General features: G+C 46.6%; 1 protein-coding gene across 1 annotated transcript; it reads right to left on the reverse strand.

Annotated features, from left to right (window-relative positions):
* Positions 1 to 278: 278 nt before the first annotated feature.
* Positions 279 to 23,795, reverse strand: LOC108385547 (uncharacterized). Its single transcript, XM_073222684.1, has 21 exons — positions 23,622 to 23,795; positions 19,794 to 19,861; positions 19,341 to 19,365; positions 14,832 to 14,902; positions 14,404 to 14,428; positions 13,749 to 13,847; positions 13,397 to 13,450; positions 12,410 to 12,486; positions 11,546 to 11,570; positions 10,253 to 10,306; positions 9,221 to 9,297; positions 8,371 to 8,395; positions 7,431 to 7,529; positions 7,080 to 7,133; positions 5,088 to 5,141; positions 3,629 to 3,687; positions 3,446 to 3,544; positions 3,105 to 3,157; positions 2,067 to 2,143; positions 1,218 to 1,242; positions 279 to 376 (listed from the first exon to the last, which is right to left on the reverse strand). Exons 1-16 carry the CDS (start codon positions 23,644 to 23,646, stop codon positions 3,647 to 3,649), a joined length of 873 nt encoding a protein of 290 aa, XP_073078785.1. The 5' UTR covers positions 23,647 to 23,795; the 3' UTR covers positions 279 to 376; positions 1,218 to 1,242; positions 2,067 to 2,143; positions 3,105 to 3,157; positions 3,446 to 3,544; positions 3,629 to 3,646.
* Between the last annotated feature and the right edge of the window lie 960 nt (positions 23,796 to 24,755).

Consider the following 24,755-nt stretch of genomic DNA (forward strand, 5'->3'; position numbering starts at 1 on the left):
ACAGGAAGGTTATGAGAGAAAGGGGCTCCCGCTGTTCCTCCTCCTGTTGGGGCCATACTGGCCCACAGCATCGCCCTGCTCTCTCCCTGGGTCCTCAGACCTTCCTGGGCTCCATAGTGTCAGAGCCCTTCAACAAGTCATTGATCCCAGATGCAAAGCTTCAGATGAGAGCGTGGATCCCCCTTCACCTTATCACTTTGTCAGTTTCTGTGGGGCCGTTCTCGCTCTCACCTGCCTAACCTTCACCCTGAAGTTCCAACTGTTGGTGGGACGTTACCTTCGGTGTGTTCACTCCTGCGAAGCCTAGATCGCTTCAGGTGAAATGCCCAATGACCACTCAATGGTGATGGAGATGATCTCTCGGTGTGGCCAACATCTAGGGGAGGATGAGATTCTACTAAACTACAATGTTCTCCAGAGAGGAGACGTGATTCAAAAGGAAGCCAAAACCGTAAGTGACCTTGTTTTATATTTCTACTCACTTAGAGACCTCCTCTCACCTTATTTCCTGGGAAAGGCCTTCAGAGGAAACCAAGGCCCTATGTTGCCTTTTCCCACAGGCCAGTTAAATACAATTATGGCGGCTTGTGTTTAACCGCCATCGCACAAACAGCCTTGAGGAGAATTAACCAGCCTACTCAGAGGTGAGGTTTATTATGAAATGAAGTTGTTATTGGCTGAGCCATGGTGACTCCATATTTGCTTTCTTTGAGAGCCCTGTGAACACTTTTCTGAGTGGAGATGGGGTTTCCTGTTTACTTGTGTGTCTTTTTGTTTTTTCAGATCACTTGAGGTGTATCTGGCATATAACGAATTACACATATTGAAATTGTACAATTTTATACATGTTGACAAATATAACTACTGAGGAAGCAAGGTGATGGGATTTTTTCTTATTGGGAAAATTCATACTGGCAGCGGTGTTGCTCAGGGGGATAGAAATCTAGGGAAGCAGAAGCGCACACACATGCACACTCAGAATCCCACCTAATCGACTGACATACAGACACAGCTCATCTCCTGGCACCCGAACCACCACCTGGAGACTATGCGACTGCTTCTTGAAATGTGACCATAGTTCTCTGCCTGGAAAATCCTATTTTTTGTTTCACTTCACCTCTAATCCTCATTCCAGTGGGAGCCCAGAGTTAAATGGCTCCTCTAACTAAGGACAGCAAGTGTTTTCCCCAACAAGTGAGTGACTTCAGAATACGTACCACTTTCACTTGTTCCTGAAGCCATCTGCAATTACAGAAAAGAAAACCATGAGAATCACTTCACCCTACACAGAGTTTGCACAGGACTTTAGTTCTCTAGGTGACTTCAGCAAACCAGATAGGACACTGAGGCTGCGTCAATGCCCCCGCAGTAGGTGGAAAGCTGATTTTCCTGGAGGCTGTCTCTCAAGTCCACTGAGATTGGCAATGACAAAACTGTCAATCCAAGGAGGAGAAATTGCTGCTGAGGAAGAGGCTCCCCAACCACACTATTTCTACACAGCTTTGGTGTGACCCTCCTGAATCAGGGGTCACGTGACCAGAGACGATGACCCAACACTCTCCCCACCAGAGAAATTATATGTATAATCCAGAATGTACTCTGTCAAATATTCCAGTGAATTTGATTGGAAAATGTTAAAAAGACACAGGCCAAGTGTGGTGAGACTTCTGCCAGGTCAAGTCACCAAACCAGAGCTCTTCACCTAACTCGATGGCAATTTGAACCTCCCCAAAATGCAGTCACTCAGGAATTTTCTGGTCAGCACTGATAAGACAATGTCCCATGTGCCCTCTCCATCCCCCAAAGGAATTCACCCAATAGAACACTTTTGTCTCCAGATGAAGATGTCCTCACCTGAAATAGTCCGTTTTTACTTTTTATGACTTCCTTTTCTGGCCTGTAAAAACCTCTCCCTATCCATAGCCCTTGGGAGCATCTCTGTAGTTGCTACAAGGGATGCTGCCCAATTCATGGATCGCTTAATGAAGCCAATTAGATCTCCAAATTTACTTGGGTGAATTTTGTTTTTAACAAAAGGAAAGATATCAAGAAAGTAACATTTCTACCTCGGAGAGAGCAGCAGTCTCTTCCTCGGCAACAGGCACGGTCTCCTCTGCCTGGTCCACAGGAAGGACCTCGGTTACTGCGTTAAGGGATAAGAAGAAAGACACAGAGTAGCTGTCAGTCCATTGGTGGTGCTGCTCAAGAATGACTCAGGGAGGGATGCTTGATATGGACATGGGGCCAGAAAGTACAGAAGCAGGTGGTTACCAAGCATGACTGAACCACTGCTATGGGCCACCCTTGCCAATATGGCTGAAAAATGTGCAGCACGAAGGCACTTTTTTTTTTTAAGAAAGTTGATGCTGGCAAGTTTAGTGTAAATGGGACACATCCCCTGGGGAAACATACAACCTCATCCCACTGTCTGTCTCTCTTTCTCTCTCTCACACACACCCTCACTCATTCACAATCACACTCTGTAAAGTCACCCCAAACACCCCCAAGCCTTGTGCACAAAACCCAACACCAAATAAAGGGAACCCAAACACAGAGCGCATGCAGGGGCTGAGGGAAAATATTGTCTCTGCCGCCGCCCTGGGAGCACCCTTTTGATCAGGAACATAAGGACAGGACAGGAAGCTGCCCACTCGGGGCTGCCAGTGCAGAGGAGGATCTGCTCCCCACCCACCTTGTGCCCATGGGAGAACTTGCCTGCAGGCTCAAGGGCAGGTGACAGAGCTGTGTCCCGCCAGGGTGCCCCCATCACGGAAGAGCACCCAACCCAGCAGCCTCCTGCTCTGCTCCCACCACATGCTACCCCAGGAACAGAGGCTTTGGTGCTCTGCAGAGGCACAGCCAACAAGCCCTGGCCTAGGAAAGATCGTCTTTAACTAAGAAGCAAGAAAAGCTGATTATACGCACAGCACTCTCAAAACGCAAAGGCACAGTACCTCTGCTATTGGGTATTTAAAATACGAGAATAAAGTGCTCCTCCACAAGTATTTCCTTTTCCTTTCTGATACCACGCTTCCCATCCCCAGTCTCCAGAGCTGCAGGTGGGACCCCGGTCCCATTGGTTCTGGCCCGAGGTAGCTCCCTACCTGGACAGCCCTCCTAGCCACTGCTGCCGCCGCTGAAGCTCTCCCATCGCAGTCTTTAAAGACACAAACAGGAAGGTTATGAGAGAAAGGGGCTCCTGCTCTTCCTCCTCCTGTTGGGGACACGCCGGCTCCCACCATCGCCCTGCTCCCTCCCTGGGTCCTCTCTTCCCTGGGCTCCGTGGGGTCAGAGCCCTTCAACAGGACATTGATCACAGATGCAAAGCTACACATGAGAGCGAGAATCCCTCTTCACCTTGTCACTCGGCCGTTTCCACTGGGCCGTTCTCGCTCTCACCTGCAGAACCATCACCCTGAAGTTCCAACTGTGGAGGGGAGGTTACCTTCGACGTGTTGACAGGTCAGAAGCCTAGGCCACTTCCAATGAAATGGGCAATGACCACTCTGGGACGATGGAGACGTCCTCTCCGTGTGGCCAACATCTACGGGATGATGAGATTCTACTAAAGTACAATGTTCTCCACAGAGGAGTCGTGATTCAAAGGGAAGCCAAAACCATAAGTCACCTCGTTTTGCATTTCCACTCAGTTAGAGACCTCCTCTCGGCTTACTTCCTGGCAAAGGCCTGCAGAGGAAACCAAGAGCCTATTTTGCCTTTTCCCACAGGCCAGTTAAATACCATTACGGCTGCTTGTGTTTAACCGCCATCGCACAAACAGCCTTGAGGAGAATTCAACAGCCTACTCAGAGGTGAGGTTTATTATGAAATGAAGTTGTTATTGGCTGAGTCACAGTGACTTCAAATTTGTTTTGCTTTGAGAGCCCTGTGAATACTTTCCTTGGTTGGGGATGGGGTTTTCTGTTTATTTGTGTGTCTGTTTGTTTTTTCAGATTACTTGAGGTGTATCTGCATATAATGAATTGCACATAGTGAAATTGTACAATTTTATACATGTTCACATACATAACTACTGAGGAAGCAAGGTGATGGGATTTTTTCTTACTGGGAAAGTTCATACTGGCTGCTGTGCTGCTCGGGGGGATATAAATCTGGGGAAGCAGAAACACAGACACATACACACTCAGAATCCCACCTTATAGACTGACATACAGACACAGCTCATCTCCCTGCACCCTACCCGCCACCTGGAGACTGTGCGACTGCTTCTAGAAATGTGACCATAGTACTCTGTCTGGAAAATCCAATTTTTTGTTTAAATTCACCTCTAATCCTTGACAATACAGCTGTAAAATGTGCAGTGTGAAGGGACTTTTTTTTAAGTAAGTTGATCCTGGCAAGTACAGGGTAAGTGGGACACAACCCCTGGGGAAACACACCACGCAAATCCCACTGGCTGTCTCTCTTTCTCTCTCAGAGACACCCCCATCATTCACAGTCACACTCTGTAGAGTCACACAAAACATCCCCAAGCCTTGTGCACACAACCCGACACCACATAAAAGGAACCCAATCCTGGGGCACGGGCAGGGGACTGAGAGGAAATGTTGTCTCTGCCACCAGCCCTGGGAGCAACTTTTGATCAGGAACATGAGGACAGGACAGGAAGGTCCCAGCTGGATGCTGCAAGTGCAGCAGAGGGTCTGCTCCCCACCCTACTGGCACCCATGGAAGAACTTGTCTCCAGGCTCAAGTGCAGGTGACAGAGCTGTGTCCCGCCAGAGACCCCCCGTCCCAGAGGAACACCCAGCCCAGCAGCCTCCTGCTCTGCTCCCACCACATGCTACCCCAGGAACAGAGGCTTTGGTGGTCTGCAGAGGCACAGCCAACAAGCCCTGACCTAGGAAAGATTTAACTAAGAAAGCAAGAAAAGCTGATTATACACACAGCACTGTCAAAACGCAGAGTCATAGTACCTCTGCTATTGGGTATTTAAAATACAAGAACAAAATGCTCCTCCACATGTGTTTCCTGTGCCTTTCTGCTACCACAATTCGCATCCCCCGTCTCCAGAGCTGTAGGTGTGACCTTCCTCCCACTGGTTCTGGCTCGAGGTAGTTCCCTACCTGGACAGTCCTCCTCGTAACTGGTGCTGCTGAAGTAGCTCTCCGTATCGCTGTCTTTAAAGACACGAACACAAACAGGGAGGTTATGAGAGAAAGGGGCTCCCACTGTTCTTCCTCCTGTTGGGGCCATGCTGGCCCACAGCATCGCCCTGCTCTCTCCCTGGGTCCTCAGACCTTCACTGGTTTCCGTGGGAACAGAGCCCTTCAACAAGACATTGATCACAGATGAAAAGCTTCAGATGAGAGCGAGGATCCTCCTTCAACTTGTCACTCGGCCTGTTTCCACTCGCTCTTACCTGCAGCACCATCACCCTGAAGTTCCAACTGTGGGGGGGAGATTACTTTCGACGTGTTCACATATCAGAAGCCTAGGCCGCTACAAATGAAATAGGCAAGAAGCACTTGGGGACGATGGAGACATTCTCTCCATGTGGCCAACATTTCCGGGACGATGAGATTCTACTAAACTACAATGTTCTCCACAGAGGAGTCATGATTCAAAGGGAAGCCAAAACCATAAGTCACCTCGTTTTACATTTCCACTCACTTAGAGACCTCCTCTCGGCTTACTTCCAGGCAAAGGCCTGCAGAGGAAACCAAGAGCCTATTTTGCCTTTTCCCACAGGCCAGTTAAATACCATTATGGCTGCTTGTGTTTAACTGCCATCACACAAACACCCTTGAGGAGAATTCAACAGCCTACTCAGAGGTGAGGTTTATTATGAAATGAAGTTGTTATTGGCTGAGTCACGGTGACTTCAAATTTGTTTTGCTCTGAGAGCCCTGTGAACACTTTCCTGGCTGGGGATAGGGTTTTGTATTTATTTGTGTGTCTGTTTGTTTTTTCAGATTACTTGAGGTGTATCTGGCATATAATGAATTGCACATATTGAAATTGTACAATTTTATACATGTGGACATACATAACTATTGAGGAAGCAAGGTGATGGGATTTTTTCTTACTGGGAAAGTTCATACTGGCAGCTATGCTGCTCGGGGGGATATAAATCTGGGGAAGCAGAAGCACACACACGTACACACTCAGAATCCCACCTTATCGACAGACGTACAAACACAGCTCAACACCCTGCACCCTACCCGCCACCTGGAGACTATACGACAGCTTTTAGAAACATGACCATAGTTCTCTGCCTGGAAAATCCTATTTTTTATTTCAGTTCACCTCTAATCCTTGACAATACCACTATAAAATGTGCAGCGTGAAGGGACTTTTTTTTTAAGAAAGTTGATCCTGGCAAGTTCAGTGTAAGTGGGACACATCCCCTGGGGAAACACACCACCTAAATCCCACTGGCTGTCTCTCTTTCTCTCTCGCAGAGACACCCCTATCATTCACAGTCACACTCTGTAGAGTCACACAAAACATCCCCAAGCCTTGTGCACACAACCCGACACCACATAAAAGGAACCCAATCCTGGGGCACGGGCAGGGGACTGAGAGGAAATGTTGTCTCTGCCACCAGCCCAGGGAGCAACTTTTGATCAGGAACATGAGGACAGGACAGGAAGGTCCCAGCTGGATGCTGCAAGTGCAGCAGAGGGTCTGCTCCCCACCCTACTGGCACCCATGGAAGAACTTGTCTCCAGGCTCAAGTGCAAGTGACAGAGCTGTGTCCCGCCAGAGACCCCCCGTCCCAGAGGAACACCCAGCCCAGCAGCCTCCTGCTCTGTTCCCAAAACATGCTACCCCAGGAACAGAGGCTTTGGTGCTCTGCAGAGGCACAGCCAACAAGCCCTGGCCTAGGAAAGAGCATCTTTAACTAAGAAAGCAAGAAAAGCTGATTATACGCACAGCACTCTCAAAACGCAAAGTCATAGTACCTCTGCTATTGGGTATTTAAAATACAAGAACAAAATGCTCCTCCACATGTGTTTCCTGTGCCTTTCTGCTACCACAATTCCCATCCCCAGTCTCCAGAGCTTTAGGTGTAACCCTGCTCCCACTGGCTGTGGCCCGAGGTAGCTCCCTACCTGTACAGTCCTTCTCTTCAGTCATGCCGCTGCGGAAGCTCTCTACGTCGCAGTCTTTGGAGACACAAATGCGAACAGGAAGGTTATAAGAGAAAGGGGCTCCCGCTGTTCCTCCTCCTGTTGGGGCCATGCTGGCCCACAGCATCGCCCTGCTCTCTCCCTGGGTCCTCAGACCTTCCTGGGCTCCATAGTGTCAGATCCCTTCAACAAGTCATTGATCCCAGATGCAAAGCTTCAGATGAGAGCGAGGATCCCCCTTCACCTTATCACTTTGTCAGTTTCTGCGGGGCCGTTCTCGCTCTCACCTGCCTAACCTTCACCCTGGAGTTCCAACTGTTGGGGGGACGTTACCTTCGGCGTGTTCACTCCTGCGAAGCCTAGATCGCTTCAGGTGAAATGCCCAATGACCACTCAATGGTGATGGAGATGATCTTTCCGTGTGGCCAACATCTAGGGGAGGATGAGATTCTACTAAACTACAATGTTCTCCAGAGAGGAGACGTGATTCAAAAGGAAGCCAAAACCGTAAGTGACCTTGTTTTATATTTCTACTCACTTAGAGACCTCCTCTTACCTTATTTCCTGGGAAAGGCCTTCAGAGGAAACCAAGGCCCTATTTTGCCTTTTCCCACAGGCCAGTTAAATACCATTATGGCTGCTTGTGTTTTACCGCCATCGCACAAACAGCCTTGAGGAGAATTAACCAGCCTACTCAGAGGTGAGGTTTATTATGAAATGAAGTTGTTATTGGCTGAGCCATGGTGACTCCATATTTGCTTTCTTTGAGAGCCCTGTGAACACTTTTCTGAGTGGAGATGGGGATTTCTGTTTACTTGTGTGTCTTTTTGTTTTTTCAGATCACTTGAGGTGTATCTGGCATATAATGAATTACACATATTGAAATTGTACAATTTTATACATGTTGACATACATAACTACTAAGGAAGCAAGGTGATGGGATTTTTTCTTACTGGGAAAATTCATACTGGCAGCGGTGTTGCTCAGGGGGATAGAAATCTAGGGAAGCAGAAGCGCACACACATACACACTCAGAATCCCACCTTATCGACTGACATACAGACACAGCTCATCTCCCGGCACCCGAACCACCACCTGGAGACTATGCGACTGCTTCTTGAAATGTGACCATAGTTCTCTGCCTGGAAAATCCTATTTTTTGTTTCACTTCACCTCTAATCCTCATTCCAGTGGGAGCCCAGAGTTAAATGGCTCCTCTAACTAAGCACAGGAAGCGTTTTCCCCAACAAGTGAGTGACTTCAGAATACGTACCACTTTCACTTGTTCCTGAAGCCATCTGCAATTACAGAAAAGAAAACCATGAGAATCACTTCACCCTACACAGAGTTTGCACAGGACTTTAGTTCTCTAGGTGACTTCAGCAAACCAGATAGGACACTGAGGCTGCGTCAATGCCCCTGCAGTAGGTGGAAAGCTGATTTTCCTGGAGGCTGTCTCTCAAGTCCACTGAGATTGGCAATGACAAAACTGTCAATCCAAGGAGGAGAAATTGCTGCTGAGGAAGAGGCTCCCCAACCACACTATTTCTACACAGCTTTGGTGTGACCCTCCTGAATCAGGGGTCACGTGACCAGAGACGATGACCCAACACTCTCCCCACCAGAGAAATTATATGTATAATCCAGAATGTACTCTGTCAAATTTTCCAGTGAATTTGATTGGAAAATGTTAAAAAGACACAGGCCAAGTGTGGTGAGACTTCTGCCAGGTCAAGTCACCAAACCAGAGCTCTTCACCAAACTCGATGGCAGTTTGAACCTCCCCCAAAATGCAGTCACTCAGGAATTTTCTGGTCAGCACTGATAAGACAATGTCCCATGTGCCCTCTCCATCCCCCAAAGGAATCCACACAATAGAACACTTTTGTCTCCAGATGAAGATGTCCTCACCTGAAATAGTCCGTTTTTACTTTTTATGACTTCCTTTTCTGGCCTGTAAAAACCTCTCCCTATCCATAGCCCTTGGGAGCATCTCTGTAGTTGCTACAAGGGATGCTGCCCAATTCATGAATCGCTTAATGAAGCCAATTAGATCTCCAAATTTACTTGGGTGAATTTTGTTTTTAACAAAAGGAAAGATATCAAGAAAGTAACATTTCTACCTCGGAGAGAGCAGCAGTCTCTTCCTCGGCAACAGGCACGGTCTCCTCTGCCTGGTCCACAAGAAGGACCTCAGTTACTGCGTTAAGGGATAAGAAGAAAGACACAGAGTAGCTGTCAGTCCATTGGTGGTGATGCTCAAGAATGACTCAGGGAGGGATGCTTGATATGGACATGGGGCCAGAAAGTACAGAAGCAGGTGGTTACCAAGCATGACTGAACCACTGCTGTGGGCCACCCTTGACAATATGGCTGAAAAATGTGCAGCACGAAGGCACTTTTTTTTTAAGAAAGTTGATCCTGGCACGTTTAGTGTAAGTGGGACACATCCTCTGGGGAAACATACAACCTCATCCCACTGTCTGTCTCTCTCTCTCTCACACACACCCCCACTTATTCACAATCACACTCTGTAAAGTCACCCCAAACACCCCCAAGCCTTGTGCACAAAACCCAACACCACATAAAGGGAACCCAATCCCGGAGCGCGTGCAGGGGCTGAGGGGAAATGTTGTCTCTGCCGCCCACCCTGGGAGCACCCTTTTGATCAGGAACATGAGGACAGGACAGGTAGCTGCCCACTCGGGGCAGCCAGTGCAGAGGAGGATCTGCTCCCCACCCACCTCGTGCTCATAGGACAACTTGCCTGCAGGCTCAAGGACAGGTGACAGAGCTGTGTCCCGCCAGGGTGCCCCCATCACAGAAGAACACCCAACCCAGCAGCCTCCTGCTCTCTTCCCACCACCTGATACCCCAGAAACAGAGGCTTTGGTGCTCCGCAGAGGTAAAGCCAACAAGCCCTGGCCTAGGAAAGATCGTCTTTAAGTAAGAAAGCAAGAAAAGCTTATTATATGCACAGCACTCTCTAAACACAAAGGCACAGTACCTCTGCTATTGGGCATTTAAAATATGAGAAGAAAATGCTCCTCCACACGTTTCCTTTGCCTTTCTGACACCACGCTTCCCAACCCCAGTCTCCAGAGCTGCAGGTGGAACCCCGCTGCCGTTGGCTCTGGCCCGAGGTAGCTCCCTACCTGGACAGTCCTCCTCATCACTGCCGCTGCTGAGGAAGCTCTCCACAACGCAGTCTTTAAAGACACAAACACAAACAGTAAGAGTATGAGAGAAAGGGGCTCCCACTCTTCCTCCTCCTGTTGGGGCCACGCCGGCTCACAGCATCGCCCTGCTCTCTCCCTGGGTCCTCAGACCTTCCCTGGGCTCTGTGGGGTCAGAAACCTTCAACAAGACATTGATCACAGATGCAAACCTTCAGATGAGAGCAAGGATCCCACTTCACCTTGTCACTCGGCCCGTTTCCACTGGGCCGTTCTCGCTCTCACCTGCAGAAACATCACCCTGAAGTTCCAACTGCGGCGGGGTGGGGGGTATCTTTGACATTTTGACATGTCAGAACCCTAGGCCGCTTTCAATGAAATGGGCAATAACCACTCGGGAACGATGGAGATGTTCTCTCCGTGTGGCCTACATCTGTGGGACGATGAGATTCTACTAAACTACAATGTTCTCCACAGCGGAGTCGCGATTCAAAGGGAAGCCAAAACCGTAAGTGACCTTGTTTTACATTTCTACTCACTTAGAGACCTCCTCTCGGCTTCCTTCCTGGCAAAGGCCTTCAGAGGAAACCAAGGCCCTATTTTGCCTTTTCCCACAGGCCAGTTAAATACCATGATGGCTGCTTGTGTTTAACTGCCTTCGCACAAACACCCTTGAGGACAATTCAACAGCCTACTCAGAGGTGAGGTTCATTATGAAATGAAGTTGTTATTGGCTGAGCCATGGTGACTCCATATTTGTTTTCTTTGAGAGCCCTGAGAACACTTTCCTGGGTGGGGATGGGGTTTTCTGTTTATTTGTGTTCTGTTTCTTTTTCAGATTACTTGAGGTGTATCTGGCATATAATGAATTACACATATTGAAATTGTACAATTTTATACATGTTGACATACATAACTACTGAGGAAGCAAGGTGATGGGATTTTTTCTTACTGGGAAATTTCATACTGGCAGCTGTGCTGCTCAGGGGGATATAAATCTAGGGAAGCAGAAGCACACACACATGCACACTCAGAATCCCACCTTATCGACTGACATACAGACACAGCTCATCTCCCGGCACCCGAACCACCACCTGGAGACTATGTGACTGCTTCTAGAAATGTGACCATAGTTCTCTGCCTGGAAAATCCTATTTTTTGTTTCACTTCACCTCTAATCCTCATTCCAGTGGGAGCCCAGAGTTAAATGGCTCCTCTAACTAAGGACAGCAAGCGTTTTCCCCAACAAGTGAGTGACTTCAGAATACGTACCACTTTCACTTGTTCCTGAAGCCATCTGCAATTACAGAAAAGAAAACCATGAGAATCACTTCACCCTACACAGAGTATGCACAGGTCTTTAATTCTCTAGGTGACTTTAGCAAACCAGATAGGACACTGAGGCTGCATCAATGTCCCCCGAAGTAGGTGGAAAGCTGATTTTCCTGAAGGCTGTCTGTCAAGTCCACTGAGATTGGCAATGACAAAACTCTCAATCCAAGGAGGAGAAATTGCTGCTGAGGAAGAGGCTCCCCAACCACACTATTTCTATGCAGGTTTGGTGTGGCCTGCGGCAAGTGCCCTCTTGAATCAGGGGTCACTTGGCCAGAGACGATGCCCCAACACTCTCCCTGCCAGAGAAATTATATGTATCAACTGTAATGTACATTGTCAAATTTTCCAGTGAATTTGATTGGAAAATGTTAAAAAGACACAGGCCAAGTGTGGTGAGACTTCTGCCAGGTCAAGTCACCAAACCAGAGCTCTTCACCTAACTCAATGGCAATTTGAACCTCCCCCAAAATGTAATCACTCAGGAATTTTCTGGTCAGCACTGATAAGACAATGTCCCATGTGCCCTCTCCATCCCCCAAAGGAATCCACCCAATAGAACACTTTTGTCTCCAAATGAAGATGTCCTCACCTGAAATAGTCCGTTTTTACTTTTTATGACTTCCTTTTCTGGCCTGTGAAAACCTCTCCCTATCCATAGCCCTTGGGAGCATCTCTGCAGTTGCTACAAGGGATGCTGCCCAATTCATGGATCGCTTAATGAAGCCAATTAGATCTCCAAATTTACTTGGGTGAATTTTGTTTTTAACAAAAGGAAAGATATCAAAAAAGTAACATTTCTACCTCAGAGAGAGCAGCAGTCTCTTCCTCGGCAACAGGCACGGTCTCCTCTGCCTGGTCCACAAGAAGCACCTCAGTTACTGCGTTAAGGGATAAGAAGAAAGACACAGAGTAGCTGTCAGTCCATTGGTGGTGGTGCTCAAGAATGACTCAGGGAGGGATGCTTGATATGGACATGGGGCCAGAAAGTACAGAAGCAGGTGGTTACCAAGCATGACTGAACCACTGCTGTGGGCCATCCTTGACAATATGGCTGAAAAATGTGCAGCACGAAGGCACTTTTTTTTTTAAGAAAGTTGATCCTGGCAAGTTTAGTGTAAGTGGGACACATCCCCTGGGGAAACATACAACCTCATCCCACTGTCTGTCTCTCTTTCTCTCTCTCACACACACCCCCACTCATTCACAATCACACTCTGTAAAGTCACCCCAAACACCCTCAAGCCTTGTGCACAAAACCCGACACCACGTAAAAGGAACCCAATCCCGGAGTGCGTGCAGGGGCTGAGGGGAAATGTCTCTGCCGCCTGCCCTGGGAGCAACCTTTTGATCAGGAACTTGAGAACAGGACAGGAAGCTGCCCACTGGATGCTGCCAGCATAGGGGAGGATCTGCTCCCCACCTTCCTCGTGCCCATGGGAGAACTTGCCTGCAGGCTCAAGGGCAGGTGACAGAGCTGTGTCCCACCAGAGAGCCCCCATCACAGAAGAACACCCAACCCAGCAGCCTCCTGCTCTGCTCCCACCACATGCTACCCTAGGACCAAAGGCTTTGGTGCTCTGCAGAGGGGAAGCCAACAAGCCCTGGCCTAGGAAAGACCATCTTTAAGTAAGAAAGCAAGAAAAGCTGATTATACGCACAGCACTCTCAAAACACAAAGGCAAAGTACCTCTGCTGCTGCCTTTCTGATACCACGCTTCCCATCCCCAGTCTGCAGAACAGCAGGTGTAACCCCACTCCCCTTGGCTCTGGCCCGAGGTAGCTCCCTACCTGGACAGTCCTCCTCACCACTGCTGCTGCTGAGGAAGCTCTCCCAATCGCAGTCTTTAAAGACACAAACGCGAACAGGAAGGTTATGAGAGAAAGGGGCTCCCACTGTTCCTCCTCCTGTTCCTGCCATGCCGGCTCACAGCATCGCTCTGCTCTCTCCCTGGGTCCTCAGACCTTCCCTGGGCTCCGTGGGATCAGAGCCCTTCAACAAGACATTGATCACAGATGGAAAGCTACAGATGAGAGTGAGGAACCCCCTTCACCTTGTCACTCGGCCCGTTTCCACCGGGCCATTCTCGCTCTCACCTGCAGAACCATCACCCTGAAGTTCCAACTTTTGGGGGAGGGTTACCTTCCATGGGTGCAGTGATCAGACCCCAAGGCTCCTTCACAAGAAATGCCCAATGACCACTGAGGAACGATGGAGATGTTCTGTCTGTGTGGCCAACATCTATGGAACAATGAGATTCTACTAAACTACAGTGTACTCCACAGAGGAGTCATGATTCAAAAGGAAGCGAAATCTTAAATGACCTTGTTTTCATTTCTGTCTTACAGCACTCTTCTCAGCTTATTTCCTGGCAAAGGCCTTCAGAAGAAACCAAGACTCTATTTCATCTTTTCTCACAGGCCAGTTATATACCATTATGGCTGCTAGTCTTTAACCGCCATCGCACAAACAGCTTGAGGAGAATTCCACAGCCTACTCAGAGGTGAGGTTTATTATTAACAGCAGTTGTTATTGGCTGAGTCATGGTGACTCCAAAACACAATTTGTTTTCCTTTGACAGTCTTGTGAACACTTTCCTCGGTGGGGATAGGAACACCATTGTTCCCATGTGACTTAGAAAGAAGGACATGGTTTTTCCCTTGGGAAATCCATTTCCCCACCCCACACTTCATATTCTTATTCTCTGCAGGAAATTGGAATCAGTATAAATCTTCATATTGGAGATAGCAAGAGTGTACCACCTGTATTAGCACGTGAGCAATCCCCAAATACTTACTGTTTCTGCCCCGTCTGGAGGCCACCTGCAATGAGAGGAAACACTGTTGCATCACATTATGTGTGTACTGTGTCCTTGGTGGTTTGGCAACTATTGCAAATGAAATGAGAAACAGTAGTAAGTCAAAGGCCCCCAAAACAAGCATAGAGTCCTCCAATGGGAAAGGGCATGAGCTTTTCCTGGGGAATGTATCTGTCCAGTCCATCAAGGGAGCAATTGAAAAACTCTTAATCCATGGAGAAAAAAATTGTTTTTTGAGTAAAAGGGTCCCTACCACACAGTTCACATCCTCCCCTTCCACCACACCAAGAAAATAGTATCTAACATCTAGAATGTACGCTGTCATTTTTTCATATCTGAACTCAACTCAAACAGAGAGGAACCAAGAAAGCAGCATTTCTATCTTAGGCAAAGACAGGCAAGCTTACCTTGGAAGTAAATGGAGACTTTCCCTCTGCCCCGTCTGCAGGAAGCTCCTCATCCAGGCTCTCAGGGAGATCTAGGACCCAGAGAAAATGTCAGCCCCTTGGTGGTGTTGCTCAGGAATTACTTGGGGATCTTTAGTGATACAGACATGGGGAGAGAGTGTATGGCAGTCATCTGCTGCTGGGCCACCTTCCTTGGTGGACAACAGGAAGTCAGCCTATAACAACTCTATTTGTAACCACCAAAACTAGAAGCAACCAAGCTGTCCTTCAACAGGTGACTGGATAAACAAAGTGATACATCCACACGATGACACATTATTCTGTAATTAATATAACTCAGCTACCAAGCCACACACACACACACACACACACACACACACACACACACACACAAAGACAAGGATGAATGTTAAATAGAGATAAGTGAGAAAGTCAGTGTGAAAAAGTCCATAGTTTATGATTCCAAGTATTTGACATTCTGGAGAAAGAAAAACTATAGAGATGATGGAAAAGATCAGTGGTTGCTAGGATTTTATAGAGAAAGGGAAGAGGATGAGTAGGTGAACCTGGATTTATGAACGATATCCTTGCTGGGTAGTGGATTCTTGGTTGTAGGTTCTTCCCTTTTATTTCATTGAATTGTCATGCCGCTCCTTTCTGGCCTGTAGAGTTTCTGCTTAGAAGTCTGCTTATAGCCTTCTGGAGGTTCCCGTCTAGGTAACTATCTGCCTATAAGATTCCCTCTTTATCTTTCATCTTTGCCATTTTAATTACTGTATGTCTTGGTGTTGTCTTCCTGGGGTTCATCTTGTTAGGGGCTCTCTGTGCTTCCAGGACCTGGTATCTGTTTCCTTCCCCAGACTGCAGATGTTTTCAGTTATTATTTCTTCAAAGAGAATTCTACTGCTTTGTCTCTCTCTTCTCCTTCTGGGGCCCCTATGATGAGAATGTTGTTTTGTTTGTTGTCACCCAGCTCTCTAAGTATCCTCTCGTTTTTAGAAATTCTTCTTTCTCTCTGGTCCTGAGCTTGTTGCTTTCCTGGTCTCTATCTTTCATCTCACTGATTCTTCCTTCTACTCCCAGCAGTCTGCTATTCATTCTCTCCATTATATTTTTCATTTCAGTTACTATATTCTTCAGCTCGGAGTGGCTCTTTTTCAAATCTATCTCTATGCTGAAGTTCTTACTGAGATGATTGATTCTTTCCCTCAGGTCACTGAGTACTGTTATGACTGTTACTTTGAAATCTTTATGAAGAAGATTGGTGGTCTGCTTTATTTAACCCCTTTTCTGGTGTCTTATCTTGTTCTTTCGTTTGGAACATATTTCTCTCTCTCCTCGTTTTGTGTGGGTTTCTGTGTTTCTTCCTTTGTATCAGAGAGATCTGCTTTGCCACCTGGCCTAGAAAGTAATGCCTTTATGAATAAGGTGTCCTGTGGTGTCCAGAAGCATAAGACTCTGCTCACCAGTGCCTGGTTCTCCTCTGTGGTGGGGTCACGGTTGCTGTTAGTGGGCTGTGGGTGGAACTGCCTTCCTGCCTATATGTGTGCAGTGGCAGAGACTGTCAGCGACCCTCTACACACCTCTGTGTGCCTGGAGGCACTTCTGCTGGGGTTTGTTGTGGTTGGAGCCATGCTATGTCTACCGGTTGGAAATGGCAGCCACTGCTGGGCCAGAGGGGCAGGTACTGCGTGCAGGAAAGGGAGTGCTCTGCAGGGCTGTGCCCCCAGAAGGGCAGAGCACATTTGGAGCTGGCTCCTGTAGGTCCCCAAACACTTGGGCTGAGCAGGGCTAGGGGAGCATCATCCACCTGCCCTTTCTCCTTGGGAGAGAGCTCCCCCCAGCCCCGCCCCTCTGGCACCCTTCCTGCTGCTGGGACATCTTTCAAACAGCCACCTCTGTGTTGGGTCCCCATGGGACCAATGGAGCATGCGTGTCCCAGAAGCAACAAGAGTCTCAGCCTCCCAGAGTGCTCACCTCTCCCTGGTGTCCAGCCCTATTAATTACCAAATAGAGCTACTATGGAAAACAATATGGGAAATTTCTCAAAATATTCATAAAACTGCCATTTGATCCTTCAATTTCACTTTAGGGTAGATACCCAAAAGCATTGGAATCTGGATCTCACAATGACCCCTGCCCTCCCTCGCACACTGCAGCACTAGTCACAGTCGCCAAATATGGGGACAATCTAAGTATCCGTGGACAGTGAAATGGGGACAGAAAATGTGGTATATATCTACACCGGGATATTGTTTGGCCTTAAAAAAGGAGATCCTGGCATCTCTGATGACACAGATGGCCCTGGAGGACGTTATGCTAAGTGAAATAAGCCAGACATAGAAAGACAATACTTCACGATATCAGCTCTGTGTGGAGTCTAAAATAGTCAAGCACATAGAAGCAGAGAGTTGAATGGTGGTTGTCAGGGTATGTGTGGAGGGAAATGTTGCGCAAGGGCTCAGAGTTTGTTTTACAAATGCATACATTTTTTACTTGTAAGTAAATGTATATAATACATTTGTATAATAAGTACAACATCGGGCCTATGATTAAAGACACTGTATTTTGTGTTTAAAAATTTGCTAAGAATCATATGATTTTATGTTGAGTGCCAATATCATGAAAGAAAAAAAATCCAAGAGACAAATTATGTGAGAAAGTATCTTATTTTTGGTGGGACAATATAGAAGAGTGGCAGAGCACAGGGGCTGAGAGAATGGGGCCAGTGCCTGCTGACCTGGGCCTCAGGTCTCTCTGCACTGTCCTGTGAAAAAGTTACTAGAGCCTACTTCCTGGGATCATGGCATGAGGCTCAAAATGATTAAATGTAGCAGAAGTCTTCAGAAAACAGACTGGTGATTCAGAAGTACACTGTAAGTGTTTTGTCATTAAATGGCTGCACAAATAAGGTTGATGCTTGGTAGTGGCTGCATCCAGACAGGGGACTTGGATGGCTACGGGAGGGGGGATGGTGAGAGGTTACTTTTCATCTCTTTCCATAGCTCTGATGCTTTGCAGCTCATGGAGAATATCTGTTAGCATCTCCTGTGATCCCCATGTTAGCCCTGTGGGGTGGGCAGAACAGGGTCTGGGACCCATAGCATGTGGTTCATGGCATGGCAAATCAGATCTTAAAAGATTTGCCCAGAGTCACAACACTGACATATGGTGGATCTGGGACAGGAACGGGTTGGTCCCATGGGGACAGAGATCCCTGAAGCCCTGAGACCTGCCCAGGACACCTGAGATCCAGCCCTGGAGCCCAATGTCTCCCCTTGCTCCATTTCTCAAATCCTCCTGCAGGAGACAGTGGAAGCCCTGGAGGAGGTGACTGGGCCCAGAGAAGAGCCCAGATCCTAACCCAGGCCTTTTCTCTCTGTTTCAATCTCCGATCCTAACAAAAGCAGTTTCCCTTAAAGGGAGCGCCTCTGAAGGGGCAGGGGACGTCCTTGTGGGCACCCGCCCCAGCCTCTGCACACTGTCAGCTGTCTCACACTGAGCCACCTGATGGCCAGGTGACCATCCTGAGGCACCAGTGCTCTGTTTGGCTCCCAAGCAGACTCAGAACCTGGGACATTCCAAAGTGCCAAGAGACCATTACAGGAGAATGTGGGAGGTGAGTGCTGGGCCATGTGCAGGATGGAAATCAAATGGTGCAGCAGAAGGCAGATTTATTAAGAGGGGTTGCAGGGCATGCAGTAAAGCAGAGAGGGTGCTCCCCAGGCAGAGGAGCCCCTCCCGGGTGGTCTGTCAGCTCTGTTACTGGAAGTACAACAAGCAGCTGAAGGACAGGGTGGAACAGTCGTGACTTCTCTGGGGAGAGCCTTAGAAAGAGGGGGTGTTTTCTTATTAAGTCTCTTCCAGGGGTTGTCATGACAATTAGAAACTGTCATGGCACTGATGGGCATGATGTTTACTATGTAAATAAGATTTTAATGAAGTCAGAGATGTGTTCCCCATCAAACCAGATATCATCCTGGCTAGATCTAGTTCCAGTCAGTTTCCACCACATCTTGTTTATCAGTCTTGGACCCCTCTTCCAGTTGCCCCCCTCTCTGGCTAGTCAAGCTAGTTCAGGCCTTCGTCTGCTTACCCAGCTCTGTCCCTTTCTCACCCCATGAAGGGTCTGCCAGGAATTAGCTTCCCTTCAGCTGACCAGCCCTGCATGAACAGCTAGAGTGAATTAGCCGGGAAGCAGCCATTTGGGCTGGTGCTTCAGTGGTTTCATGAATTACGTCTGGGTCCCTCCATGTCCCACTCCTGCTCTGAGCCCAGTCTGAGCAGCCCAGGATAAGGCTTAGATAAAAGGAAGGCAGCTGCACCCAGGGATTGTGGAACTGGCCATAATTCCTTACCTGGAAAACTCATTTCTTACTGTACCCCCAACCCCCATCCCCACCAGGTACCTGGAAGGAGGGTGGCTCCAGAGACTAAAGTCAGCAAGCAAGCCCCGCATTACTTATCTAGATTATTTCCTTTGCGAGTGAGCAATTCTGAAAGACTTACGGTTTTCTCTGGCTCCTGATGCCACCTGCAATGACAGAGGAGAAATCACTGTGAGAATGAGACCACTTTGTGTCCTGTTTGCACAGGAATTTTGTTCTCTTGGTGACTGTAGAAAACCAGATGAGATGCCATGGTGGAGGCAAAGGTCCCTCAAACAAGCATCCAGGGCACATATGAAAAAGACAAAAGCTTTTCCTGGAGAGTGTAGCTCTCCAGTCTGGCTTGTGTGGCAATTACAAAATCCTTAATAAAAAAAGGAAAAATTGCTGAGGAAAATTGGATGTCCTTTTAAATCAAGTATCAGTGGCTAAGATTCTTCTCCATCCCTCTCTCCCAAATAAGCTCTACCTGATATCTTCTGTCTGTATGTGATCAGCTTTCCTATCTAAACTTGATTGGAAAGGAAGCCGAGAAAGCAATCCCTGTTTCTGTCTTGGAGGAAGGCAGCCTTACCGTGGCTCCTGACCGGACCTGCTGCTCCGCCTTGCTTCCACAGGGCTCCACCACGTCCTCAGGGCCAACTAGGGAGATGCGGAATTGAGTCAGTACAGTGGCGGTGCTCGGGCATTCCTCAGGGAACTGAGAGTGATTGGACAAAGGAGGGACTCGGGTGTGGGTGGTTGACAAGCACGGACCGAGCTGTTGCTGGGCCGTCCCCTTGTTGGAAGAAGGATGGCAGAGTGAGCAGGAGAGACATGAGAATCAAAGCCTGTGGCTTTCCAGGTAAAGACCCCCCGAGGCCTGGTGAAACAGTCAGTCTACACGAGTCAGTGATATCAGGTGACTCTGGACCCACACCCTGTGGCCCCAGACTAAACATATGCATCATTGTTCTCCAGAACAATCCAGGGGCCAGATTCCCGGTGGGCAGACAGTGTGTTCAGGCGAGATGAACTCCATCCAGCTCACAGGAAGGGAAGGTCGCCGGCTAGTAGAAAGTCCTGTGTTCTCAAATATGGGAAACAATGTCATCCCGCATTATTTATTCCTCACAAATACAAGTGCTTCCAAACAGAACATAAATTCCTGAGATACTTGCCAAGGCGTAGAAAAGCAAGTCATAGAAAAGACCATAGCTTAGCTTTCACAAAGAGATCTGGACGAAAGGTCAAGGAACTGAGGAACACATTACACTGAAACCACTTTAACAGATACTCATTCTTTTTTAAAGCTATAATTCTCCCTGCAAATGTATGCAATTGTCTAGTTACCTAAAATTTCATTGCTCTCATCTACGTACATTATCTATTTTTCTTTGTGTGTTACTAACAATCAGTGTACTTGGTTATCTATCAGTCACTAAATTAATTCATTAACCAATTGTCTCTTTCATTGTATGTTGAAAGACTGGCTATTCTTTGAGGAAAAAATCACTCTATTTCACCATGCTTACATGTGGGGTGCTGAATGAGTTGGGTGGTAGCATATAATTGATTTCTCTGTAAGATGTAATTTTGGATAATACCTGCAACATAAAAGTAAATTGAAACCTAGACACTCACATTCCTTTTCTTATTATTAAGGTATCATTGAAATACATTCTTAGGAAGGTTTCACATGAAAAACATTGTGCTTACTACATTCACCCATATTATCAAGCCCCCCTCACATCCCACTGCAGGCACTGTCCATAAGCATAGTAAGATGCCACAGAGTCACTACCTGTCTTCTCTGTGCTATACTGTCTTCCCCTTGACACCAGTGGCATTATGGCATGTGTGCCAGTCATAGTGCCCCTCAATCCACTTCTCCTCCCCGACCCCTCCCTCTCCCCTCACACCCTCTCCCCTTACCCCCCTTTGGTAACCACTAGACCCTTCTTGGAGTCTGTGAGTCTGCTGCTGTTTTATTCCTTCAGTTTGCTTCATTGTTATACTCCACAAATGGGCTCTCACATTCTAATGATCTCTTTTGGAAAACTATTTCCAGTTGACCCTTGAACAACATGGGCGTGAACTGTGGGGGTCCACTTATAAGTGGATTGTTTTTCAGCAAATACACTATAGTAAAGGAAACAGATTTTCTCTTAACGTTTTCTTAATATTTTCTTTTCTCTAGCTTACTTTATTGAAAGAATACAATATATAATACATTTAACATACAAAATATATGCTAATAGACAATGTTATTAGTAAGACTTCAGATCAACCATAGGCTAATAGTAGTTAAATTTGGGGGAAGTCAGTTATCACCCAGATATAAACCCATGCATCTGTATGTCCAATATGACAAAGGAGCCAAGAATATACAGTGATGACAAGTCAGTCTCTTCAGTAACTGGCGTTGCGAAAACTGGGCAGCTAAATGAAAGAGAATGAAACTGGATTACTGTCTAATTCCATACACAAAAGTAAACTTGAAGTGGATAAACTATTTAAAAGTAAGATATGAGACCATAAATCTCTTAGAAGACAACTTAGGCAAAAATCTCTTGAACAAAAGTATAAGCAAATTTCTTCTGGACACGTCATGCAAGAAAAACAAAAGCAAAAATGAATAGGTGGGACAACATCAAACTAAAAAGTTTCTCTACAGCAAAGGACACCAACAGAACAAAAAGGCAGCCTACATTGTGGGAGGATATATTCATAAATGATTTATCTGATAAGGGGTTAACATCTGAAATATATAAAGAACTCATATAACTCCACACCGAAAAGAAAAAATAACCTGATTAAAAAGTGGGCAGGGGAACTGAACAGACATTTCCCCAGAGAAGAAATACAGATGGCCAACAGGCACAAGAAAAGATATTTCACATCACCAAGAAAATGCAAATCAAAACCACAAGGCGGTACCACCTCACACCATTCAGAATGGCCATTGTTCAAAGGACAAGAAATAACAAGTGCTGACAAGGATGTGGAGAAATGGGAACCCTCCGACACTCTTGGTGGGAATATAAATCGGTGCAGCCCCTATGGAAAGCAGGGTGGAGGTTCCTCAAACAATTGAAATAGAAATACACAACCCAGTAATTCCACTTCTAGAAATTTACCTGAGGATAATAAAATCCCTGATTTGTAAAGGTATATGCATCCCTGTGTTTATTGCTGCATTATTTACAATAGCCAAGACACGGAAGCAACCAAAGTGTCCATCAATAAATACATGGATAAAGAAGAGGTGGTGGTACATATACACAATGGAATATTACTCAGCCATAGAAAGAAGGAAAGCCTGCCATTTGTGACAACATGGATGGGCCTAGAGGGTATCATGCTAAGTCCAATAATCCAGGCAGAGAAAGACAAGTACCATATGATTTCACTTATTTGTGGAATCTAAAGACAAAACAAAGTGAACAAAATAGCAGTAGATGCAAAGACATTGAGCAGTGACTGGTGGTTACTTTGGGAGAGGGGTTGGGATTAGTGGGTGGTGAGCAGGAAGGGGATAAAGGGGCACGAAAGTTCTCAGTCATAATATGAGTTGTTCCTGGGACTGGTAACACAGCATGGAGAATATAGCCAATGATTCTCTCACATCTTTCTATGTAGCCAGACAGTAACTGCGCTAGTTGAGGTCAGTATTTAATAATGTGAACCACAGTGTTGTACATCTGAAACTAATATAAGATTGTATATCATCCATACTTCAATTAAAGAAAAAGGTATTTGAGTTTCAGCTGCACTGGGTGGGGGTCAGCGGCCCCAGCCCTGCGTTGTCCAGGGGTCAACTATGTATGAACAGGAGTAACAGGACCGACCGTGTGCGGACCTCAACACACACTCAGTGTCAGGAGCGCAGGGAAGGTTTGCGATGGTGATAGATTCCCTTCCTTGTGGGAAATGCCTCCGGACTCGTCTCAACCGTTCCACATTTCTGAAGTTAATTTTAACTGATGAGGCAAAAAAAACTGCCATGTGTTCCCCAGAGGTGGGAAGTGAGAGGTGCAGAGTGTAAGAGGAAGTGGTATGTTTTTCTAAATGGAGAAAAGATAAGGCAACCAACTTGATAGAATAACCAAAAATAGAAATTGAGGAATAAACAAAACTATACAACATATTTATAACTGTGTATACAGACGAAATTAGAGAAAGGAAATTTTTAAAAGAAGAGAAAAATATTTTGAGAAAAAACTGACAAGTCCATTAGTAACAACAGCATTCTGAGACGATTTTTATGAACATACCTTCACAACAACAATGGAGGTTTCCAGTGAACTCGGTAAGACAAATTAGAGAAAGGAAATTTAAAAAGATGAGAAAAGTATTTTGAGAACAAGCTGACAAGTCCATTAGTAGCAACAGTATTCTGAGAACATCTTTGTGAACATACCTGTACAACAATTGAGGTTTCCCATCTCAAAAGGCTCTGGGTATGAAGCTGAGAGTTCCTCACCTCTCACCAGAGTGAACTACTCAGCTCACAGTGTAGCCGATGAAACAGAACCCAAGGTGGGCATCACCATGTTACCATGGCCACAGCGCATCATAGAAGCCTGAGAGTGGATTTAGCCCCGCCCACCTCAGGTCCCACTACCTCTGTCAAGACAAGTGTGTATTCAGTGGACAAGTGTGGCACTTAAAAGGAAGTTCTGTTTCGAGAACTGAACCCTAGTCTCACACATTATTCTCCATTTCTTAAACACATTACTAAAGGGGAAATGACCAGCCCCCCAGATACAGTCAATAACCAAAATTTCAGGGGTAAGTGGGAAAGACAGAGCATTTTGAAAATAAATAGGAGTCTCATTTTTTGTGTGAAATACCATCCCTACCCATTTCTAGAATCCTGAGTCACCAGACATTTCTAGAATGATTTAAAGTCAGTTCCAGATGAAATAAAGAGCACTAATCAAAATTCAGTTTAGAAAGTCATATTTCTCTAAGCACATATTCATCAAAATATATGTCTTTCTCTCATCATATATGTATCCTACCTATTTTTTCTCTGTGTGAGCCAAGACTATGTACTTAGATCTCTTAATCTTTGTGAATTTGCTGAGCAATTTCTTGGTCATTGTGTGTGTGAAAAGGTAACTTCACTAAATAATGAATGGGGAAAAAAATCACTGTGCTTTCACCACTGCATTTCTTTGAGGCTCACCGAGTTAAGTGAAAAACTTATACTGAATGCTTTCCTAAATGAAGTACTTTGAATAGCCCCCAAACCATAGGATTAAATGTGTGCCTGGTTGCAGAGGCCTTCTCTGCAATAATCCAGCTGAACCTGAGAGGGGTGGATGGGAGATTCAAGAAAAACACAGAGAGAGATACAAGAAAGACACAGAAGCCAAGGCTGGGATCAGGATATTCACTGACCACTGGTGGCAGACTAGTGACGCGGTTTTGTTTCTGAGCACAGCTTGTGCACACAACCTCTTCCTGCCACACTGAGCAGGGCAGGTGACCTCGGGGCGGCTGGCCAGCAGTGCACGGGTCTCCCAGAGGCTCTTGACACAAGTTCCCT

This window comes from Manis javanica, chromosome 15, assembly GCF_040802235.1.
Source record: "Manis javanica isolate MJ-LG chromosome 15, MJ_LKY, whole genome shotgun sequence".
Lineage (NCBI taxonomy): Eukaryota > Metazoa > Chordata > Mammalia > Pholidota > Manidae > Manis > Manis javanica.